The following is a 9,660-nucleotide window of genomic DNA, read 5'->3' on the forward strand; positions in this document are numbered from 1 at the left end:
GAACCTAGAGAACAAATTAAAGCTTTATGCTACTGCCATATAGAGAATTTATGCTTGTCAGCCTGGTTTCCTTAATATGGCTAATATATTGTAATCACTGTTAGCAAGCAATTGACTTTATAGACCAATTTTCCTGGCATCTGAAATAGTTTTATTTTAAACAAATGTAGGCAAAAGTAAATAGCAATATTTGTGAGACACTAAAAATGAAGAAATCATTGTGTTATATAAAATTGTTTTTTCTTTTTAAACAAAACTAGTCTTTAAAAATGTTAATGAAAAGGCAAAGATGATGAACACAAGTTACTTGCTTTAATCACTTTAAGATGGTTAGCAATAATATCTGTAATCTCTAAATACCATTTTGCTTAAATCATTATGTTGAACTTTGATTTACAATGTCTTTCTACTTTACCAAAAAATGAAGGAGGAGGAGAAGGAATATTGTCCTAAGAAACAAAAAAATAAAGAAAGGGGAAGTCTTGCTAAAGCAAACGTGTTTGGGGGAGGTGGGTTAACTCATTACTTTTGATTTGGTCAATTTACACAGTGATTTTAATTCTTTGGTTTCTTGATTCCTGATGGGCTTTGGCTGTTTGCTTCTCAGTCCAGGATGAAGTCAGTCCAGTTTTGCTTCCTTTTCTGTTGCTGGAAAGCAATCTGCTGCCAAAGCTGTGAGCTAACCAACATCACCATTGCAGTGGAGAAAGAAGAGTGCCGTTTCTGCATAAGCATCAACACCACTTGGTGTGCAGGCTACTGCTACACCAGGGTAGGTCCTGCACCTTTCTGGAAGTGAGGGGGTTGAGGGTCTGCATGAGGCAAGCTTCATTAATTCCTACCTAATAGATATTTCATGTTTCCTAATTAACAACCATGAATCCTTTAGCCAATAGTGTCTGTGCTGTGATTGAAGTTAACGACCATGATGTAAATTTTGGGATAGGATTTAATTTAAATAAATTTAGAAAAGCTTTAGAATTAATCTGATAAATTTTGTAATGTATCAATTCTACAGTTTCAAAAATATTAAATGAAGCATTTCTATTAACTGTAGTTATTACATTTCATGTGTAAAGAGATAAATACAGAAACACATATTTAATCATAAAGGACCCTTAATATTCCTCAAAAGGCAATTTTTGTAATTAAGGTCCTATCTTTGCTGTAGAAACAGTACCAAAATATATTTCCAAGTTATATTAAAATACAGCCACATTATAAAAATTGTCATTTTGACCTGCTTAAATACAATTTCAGCAATACTACTCCATTTATACCCCGAGAAAACCAAGACCCAGAGCCAAACTAAGCTGCTAGTTTGAATGTGCATGGCTTTGCATTAATCCAATTGAAGAAGTAATTTCCATTTGTTTTCTTTTTTCCCTGTAGCACCTGGTTATCTATGCAGAATTTCATTCTAAAAACTTAAATTGAAAATACCAGTATTTTAATGAAATATATTTTATTTGATGGTACATAAGTTTGATCAATCAAACTCAATTTATTGTATCTCCTTGGGATATAGATTGGGATATTGATTTTATTGAAATAAATTAAATAGCAGCCCCACATTCTCCCCTCAGTACCAATAAATTTTCCACTGGAAAGTGCTAGAACAAAAAATTTTTGCAAACTTTGTGTCTTTTGAAACTAAGAACCCTGCAAAGTATACAGCATTTAAGAGAGGAAAATGTCTATGAGGCAGTAGAATATTTAATATCTTACATGAGCCTTCACAAACACATTAAACCAAACACTAGCATTCATATTATATCCTTTTTAACTTTTTAAAAATATATCAGGACAATGTATTTGGAAAAATGTTTTCTGAGAAATTAAACTTCAGTGAATATGGTTTAAGTTGTCATTAATATGGCTTTCAATTAAGTACAAAAAGACAACTTAAAATTCTAAGTCATATTTCCTTTTTCATCATATTTCTTCATTGAGATTCAAAGTTCCTTTACATTTTGAGAAAGAATTAATATAGTCATACAAATTAAGAAAAAAATAACATACTTTCCAAAACAATCAGAAAATGTGCTATAATATGTCATTTCTGAAGTAATATAGATTTTAATGGGTAAATGTGAGAGCATGAAGTTTTAAATACCGTGACCTAACTGTCTAATTTCTATCTCCTCAGGATCTGGTATATAAGGACCCAGCCAGGACCAACATCCAGAAAATATGCACATTCAAGGAGCTGGTGTATGAGACTGTGAGAGTGCCTGGCTGTGCTCACCACGCAGACTCCCTGTACACATACCCAGTGGCCACCGAATGTCACTGTGGCAAGTGTGACAGCGACAGCACGGACTGTACCGTGCAAGGGCTGGGGCCCAGCTACTGCTCCTTTAGTGAAATGAAAGAATAAGGGACAGTGGACATTTACCCTTGTCCTGAAGGACCAAGACATACAAAATACCTGTGTGTATGCACCATCCAGGCTGCAACACTGGGCCAAGGATGTCAGCCCCACCGGTCCCTGCTGTCCTGGCAGAGGGGAAGGGCAAGCTCCAGGAATTGAGGGTCAGCCCTGTATATCTAGGTCTGATTCCATATGTTTTATTCAGTCTTAACTCACAGATTTTGTGGGGTTTTTCTCCTCAATAATTTTAGGCAGTTCCTTCCTTTTAGAGAGAGATACATAAATCCAGAAGAGGGAATGATGATGAAAATGGGTAAAAAGAACCAACTGCCACACAGTCTTCTGCTGGACTTTGGGACCCTCAAGAACAAGGCCAGCATATTCTTTGTAGCCTCAATGTCTAGTTCTTGCTTGGAACCTAGTGAGAAACTAGACATTAGCTTCCTGAAGGAAAGTAGTAAGATCAGAAAAAGAAAAAGATCAGAAAGTAGTAAGATCAGAAAACTAGGAAGAGGCTACTTGAGGCAGGTTAATGATGCTGCCACCAGCAATGCCAATCCATGGCAGTGGGGGCATCAGTTGCACCTCAACTCTTTGGGGACACATAGAGTATTGAGATGGGATGTATCTCTGAATTGCTTAATGCAGGTGGTGGGTAAGAGAGCTCTGGATTTTAAGACGATTACTACCAAGCTCTTCAATTAAGGGCAAAAGCAAGAAAAGTTAATTTGGGATTGTGGAAAGTAGCACATATCTTTTCATTACTTAAAAAAAAAAAAAAAATGACCAATGCTGCTAAGGTCCTACAATACTCGGGGTTTTGGGTTAGGGAAAAAAAAAAGAAACAAACTGCATTGCTCTGCCCTTTGTAGGATCCCCTCATTTGAGGGGAGAAGGGATTTGGAAGTGGATTTTAAAGCAATTTCAAGAACTGAATAAATATATTTAACTTAAATACAATTACATCTGCATAAAGAAATGGCTCTTTGAGGAAGAATTAGCCGTGTAGAGGGGTAGGGAAAAGCTGTTTTCTAGGAGTATCATTTTGCCAGCCTTCTCTTTTGTCTATTTATTTTCTCTGAAATCTATGATGTCTTTCAAGAGGGTTTATATTGAAACTTTCATAAGTTGATTTTTCTTAAAGATGTCATAACTCCCTCAGTTATGTACTTGTTTCACACTCATGTTTAATTTAATTAAACCTTTTAAAAATAAAGATGGTAGCTACAAGAGTCAAAGATTTGGATTGTTTTATATACAAAAAAAAATACTGTTATATCTATATGTTTGTAACACTAGTAGAAAAATATCTTCATAGATCATTCCCAGTACTTCTGCAAATATTATATGTCCTCATCTTTGGAAATATTAAATTTTTTTTTTGCATTTCTAAAAGCATTTTGTCATTTTCATCATTTTTAAGTCATCTTTGATAAAATGGAGAAAAAAAGGCATAGAGAGAATCTCAGAGTGGGCAAAGACATTGGACATTCTCCAGTTCATTTTGTGAATTTTTAAGATGAAAAAATTAAAGCACTATAATGTTTTTGACCCAGCCAAGATCATTTTCCTAGACTTTCTTAGACTGGTTAGATTATAAACAACAGAAATTTATTGCTCATGGTTCTAGAGACTGGGAAGTCCAAGATGGAGGCATCAGGAGACTTGATGTCTGGAGAGGGCCCACTCTGCTTCAAACAGGGCACCTTCTTACTTCATCCTCAAATGACAGAAACAGCAGAAGGCTCCCTTGAGTCTCCTTTATAAGAACATTAATCCCGGTCATGGGGGCTCTGCTGTCATGGCCTAAAACCCTCCTAAAGGCCCCACCTCTTAATACCACCCCAATGGAGATTAGGTTTCAACGCATGAATGTTGAAGGTATATAAACCTTCAGACCAAAGCAGTCTCAAAGACTGTTCAAGGCAGAACCAGGATTAGAACCCTAGCCTCCCGGCTCTTGACCCAGCTCTCCTTTGACTATTTTTCCACACTGAGAACTCATTTTGGCAATAATTGAAGCAGAACTACATGTATATTGTCTATGGCCTTCCAAATCCAGTATCGGGTGTGGCTTTTAGCTATATTCTCAACAATATATTGACACATTGAAATTAGGGTTATATTAATAAAGTTTAACAAGATGTTTTAAATTTGCTTCTCCCTGTAGTTTTGGAGACCAAAATAATAAGCCTTCCCACTGGCGACAATAAGAGCAATGGCCCTAGGTTGTGTAGTCTCAATAATCTTAACCAAATTCATCTGGAAGAAGTTATTTAAACTCTCTGGACTTTGGTTTCTCAACTGTAAAGTGGAGATAATGATAATTTCTACTTCAAAGGGTAGTGTCCATGATTAAATGGAATAAGACATGTAAAGGGCTTAAAGTAGTACTTGGAACTGTCAATAAATTCAAACTCAGAAACTGTAAAAGAACTTTACTTTGGGGTCTTAGGAATGGCAGCTTAGGATACACAAGTTCCTATAGGACTAAATCAGTGTTCTGAGTCAGGGAGGGAAAGTAGGATTTTATGTAGGGGAAAAAAAGTCCTTAAAACATCACAAGGTAACTAAAATTGAAGAGAAATTCTATGGAAGTGGGAAAAGAATGCAAGTGCTACTTGGCGGAGGCTACATGACCAAAAGAATATAAAGAAAGGAATATATAAACTAAGTAGAAATGCTTATAAAACAATAGTCCCTTGACCTCTTGATGTGTGCTTTGAGTCTCTTAAGCACAATGAAATTATCTGGTCATTGTTTGCAGTCAAAGGGTGGAGTTAGCCAAAGTTCACACTCAGGCAGCAGCTCAAGATGTGCACAAGCCTGTTTTCTCAGTGACTGCCAACTTCATTTGGGAGAGCTCTTTCAATGTTACCTTTATTGTGAGTCTCCTTTTATTTTCAAAGCACACAGCAAAAATTTCTCAATAAATTTATTCCTTAAGAGACACAATGCAGCAAGATGAGAAAGTCAGACTCAAGTTAAAAACATCCCACCTTGGACTCTTTTTAGTCATCTTGGGCAAGCTAGTTAACTACCTTGTAACTCATTTTTCTTGCTCTAAAAATGGAATGAAAAAGGTAGCTGTTCTACAAGATTGTTGTGGAATAACATATTTAAAAAGGTAATGCATATAAAGTACATAGGACTAGTCCAACAGAACTATAATCCTCATGGAGAGAGACTATTTTACAACTTAGATTAAAAGGTCAAAGTCAAAATGGTAGAAAGAAGCAGCTTGAGGCAGACCCATACCAAATTAAAATTTAATCCTTTTTTTGAAGCAGCAAGAATGAGAACTATGTCTACACTAAGAAGAGGCCCATCTCTGTGGGATACCATTTTAGTTGAAGTTCATATTATCTCTCCTCATTAGGGTCTCTAACAGCTCCAGACAATGCTAACATGACTACAAAAATTATCCCTCTAAACCATAATTATGATCATGGCTATTAACAAATAGAAATCCCACTGTTTTCAGAATAAAATCCTAATCCTGAGCTGACATATAAGGCCTGTCATGGTCTGACCCCTATTGCCACTCCAATTTCTCATCTCCCTCCTCTCCCAACACCAAGAGGAGGTTAGGAGACACTTTGGAGGATAGTTTTGAGGGTGCAGGGAGGATTTCTGCTTTCCATACTGTGATGCTTTAACCAGGATACCATGCCTTCCCCACAAAAGGGTTGGCTAACTATGATCGGAAACTGGTAAGTCAGTAGTACTTGAATTCTTAAAAAGTAAGGCCAATACATAAGAATAATAAACACCGAGGTCATGTTACTGAGGAAGGAGAGACAGGAATGGAATTGAAAAGAACTCAGGGAGCCTCAAATAACATCTTTACTATTTTATTCCTTAACATAAATCTGAGTCACAAATATGAAATAATGTTAATACAAATAAAATTAGGAGAAGGCTACACAGATGTTTATTATTTTCTCATATGTATGTTAAGTGCTTGCTAGTTTACAAATCTTACAAGGCATCTATATAAGCATCCTGATTTTATGCCTATTATAATAAAGATAAAATGAGCCCCAAGCCTACAGTCACATAGCCACGGTGCAAAGCCTCAGTCACTGATACAGGTTAGGTGATTGAGACAAAGAATTCAGTTTGCTCACCAAGCTACATGCCTACATCTTCCTGGCTATGAAGCTGGACTATGTTTCCTAGACTTGCTTGCAATCCCATGTATCATGTGGTTCTACATGAGGGAAAAAGATGAAACTGATATTTATTCTCAGACATTTGATGGAAAAGGATTGTTATGTGTTCACCAAAATCCTTTTTCTTTTTATTCCTAGGGATATAGCTGATCTATATTTTCCAGGCTCACTTGTAGAAAGGGTCGATTATGTCACTGAGTTTTACTAACTGAAGATTATCAGAAATGATTTGTGCTGCTTGTAGGCATAACTCATAAAATCATCTCACAGGTAAACCATACTCTCTTCTCCACTCAGCAGATTGAAAATTAACACTTAAAACATCATTGGAAGCCATGTACAGAAGATGGCAGAGCCCCCATCAGCCTAAATCTCAGGATGACCAGAAGGCCCACATACACCCCATAGTAATTCCCTCTCAGAGAATTTTATGTGAGCAAAAAATAAATGTGCCTTTTGTTAAGACACTGAGTCATTGAGGTTTTATCTTCTTAAGCTGGTAATGAACTGAAACAGGGATCCACACTGTTCAAGGAACTTATGTTTCATATCAACCCACATGAAACAAGTACAAAATTATCTAATGTTCACACATTTACCCTAAATCACAAGTTTCTATTCAAAAAAGAAAAATAGATTTGTTAATGAGTACTTTAATTTTGAGCCTCAGATGTGTGTGTGTGTGTGTGTGAGTGTGTGTGATAGAGAGAAAGAGAGAGAGAGACAGACAGACAGGCAGACAGACATTTTGCTGAGATTTAAAATGTAACTTTCAGTTCCCTAACAAGGTTTTAATGGAGTCGTGGACTCACATCACACTAGGAAAAAATACTAGCTTTCCAAATGGATTACTTCAAAGCTTCAACCCATCTATGAAAACTGAGGATGACAGGTAATATTGATTAGGTCAAATATCAAAGATTAGATCTAAGGGAAGTAGTAAAAGTACAGAGGCACTAAAAAAAACTTAGTTATTATGCAAAAAGTCTTTAAAGGCTCCTTTATGTATAGTTATTTCCATCTTAAACATAATTTTTCAATATCTAAAGAAAAAAAGTGTTTATTCCATCAGCATTACTTTTTTAATCTCCAATACAGATGCTGGTTAGATCAACAAATAACATCAATAATAACAAAACATTCTAAGCCACTTTGAAGCAATGTACATTATAATAATTGAAGTCTGAATACAGAATATTTTTAAAAGACAGATATTTTTTAAAAATCGGCTCTGGTTAAATGATGAAAATAATAAATTACTACTCAGAAGCAATTGAAATAATAGTAGAAGTTGCCTTTACAAAGTCAGTTTTTCTTACAATAAAATATTTTCCAGGTTAGGTGATTGAGACAATGGAAAAATGGAAAAAAGCCTATCCCATGAGTGAGCATGAATTACATGGCTGTGTGATTTTTTATTCTGTGCAATGAAATCAATACCACTGGATCAAATTTACCACACTCTTTCAAACACAGTGTGTTTGGTGGCAAAGTATACCAACATACCTTACCATGGAATTAGAACTAAAACCAGAATACCTAAAGGGATCAAAGCATTCATTCTTATTTAAGGGTCCCCAAGTCTCACTCCTGGCATTTCTCTTTCTCTCTGCACAGTAGCTTCAGTCTCCTGAGTATGGTGTTTATTATTTTCTCATATGTATGTTAAGTGCTTGCTACTGGTGATGGCCATCACCAGTAGTACCCAACACAAATTAGAAATTCTTGTTGAGTTACTTAGGGTAAATTACCAAGAAAAAATATTTGACTTACTCAAACCTTCTTTGACTTATCATCTCTCGATACTGATTTTTGCAAAAAGACATAATGAAGACCATAAGGTACCCTAGGTACCCCAATAGTAGACTTCTGGGTACATTATGCAGCCTGCCTTGAGAAGGATATTACTTTCAGTCACATCCCAAGAGCAAAGAACAATCTGAGGCTTTGTTTGTTTGTTTGTTGAGCAAGGGGAATGTGAAAAGATAGTATAATCTAGAAAGTCAAGTTGAATAGGGCAGGCAGATTGATTGCCATATCTCAAACAAATATTTATCTGAAGTCAGGACCAAAAACTTTAATGGCCTCAAAAATCTCTAAGGAGTTATTCGGCATTTGAAAAACAAGTGATTCATCCTTTTGAAGATATTCATATTGATTTGAAATCAGTCCATTTTCTGTACATCGGCCCCAATATATGAATATTATATGCTACAGACATTGGTATGCTGAACAAGCAGGACTCAGAGTGTAATCCTAAAAGCAGCTATATCTTGTTCTCCCACTGTACCTTTGAATTTGCTCAGAAGGAGCCAACCTTACCCTGCTACTTCAAAATTTGTCAGACTACTCAGCATCAGTATTCATTCTTCATAACAAAATTTTTATTATCATTTCACAAAAACAACAGTAACCAAACACCTCCAAACTCTGGATAATAACAAAAACTTCAAACTTAAGTTAATAGTAAAGGTTTCCCACCCTTGGAGGAATGGTCATCCTTCTTTAACTCTTTCTCTCTCGGTTTGGGGTTTCTTTTCCCTGACTCTATGTCACTGGCCCCTCTGGACAGGAACACAGAGAAAAGATGCATGATCTTCAGAGCTGGTCAATGAAGCTAACGCTTTCCTAAGCCCATGTCAGTATTCTTTAGGGGCACCCAAGTTGCTAGGACTCCCCAAACACAAGTCCGTCATCATGAGGAGTGCAATTCTGCAGGAAGACCTCTCCTAATCCCACTCAGCTTCTTTATCCAACAATATACCTGAAGCCTCTGTCAAGAACCTTTCTGAGAAGGATCTTTCATTAAACAGATATTTTTAAGGTGGGTTTCCAATTTAGATCCTAGGATTCTTGCAAGAGTGGCCCCTATTAGAGAGGAGAGCCAATGTTTTCCAAATCCATTGCTCTACTTTGATATCACAGGAAGCTTTAGCTAGCTTTCTCAGGCATGAGTCAGATATCCATCACTGTATCTGACAACTCTAGGGACTCTGTAGGAAGCTCCATGAATGGTCCAACTGAAACCTCCTTCCCTTGAACTTAATTAAAATAAAGAGCACACACCTCAACCACCTTGGCTCCTTTGCAACAGGGTATTTCATACAAGTT

General features: G+C 36.3%; 1 protein-coding gene across 1 annotated transcript; it reads left to right on the top strand.

Annotated features, from left to right (window-relative positions):
• The first annotated feature begins 523 nt into the window (after positions 1 to 523).
• Fshb (follicle stimulating hormone subunit beta) lies at positions 524 to 2,444 on the top strand. Its single transcript, XM_015476499.2, has 2 exons — positions 524 to 772; positions 2,150 to 2,444. The coding sequence occupies exons 1-2, from the start codon at positions 614 to 616 to the stop codon at positions 2,378 to 2,380; spliced, it is 390 nt and encodes a 129-aa protein (XP_015331985.1). The 5' UTR covers positions 524 to 613; the 3' UTR covers positions 2,381 to 2,444.
• The last annotated feature ends 7,216 nt before the right edge of the window (positions 2,445 to 9,660 follow it).

The sequence above is a fragment of the Marmota marmota genome, unplaced genomic scaffold (assembly GCF_001458135.2).
Source record: "Marmota marmota marmota unplaced genomic scaffold, marMar, whole genome shotgun sequence".
Taxonomy (NCBI): domain Eukaryota; kingdom Metazoa; phylum Chordata; class Mammalia; order Rodentia; family Sciuridae; genus Marmota; species Marmota marmota.

Coding starts and splice junctions, on each gene's coding strand:
- Fshb (XM_015476499.2), top strand. CDS start 614: ATGAAGTCAGTCCAGTTTTGCTTCCTTTTCTGTTGCTGGAAAGCAATC. Junction 773..2,149: donor CAGGCTACTGCTACACCAGG/GTAGGTCCTGCA, acceptor CTATCTCCTCAG/GATCTGGTATATAAGGACCC.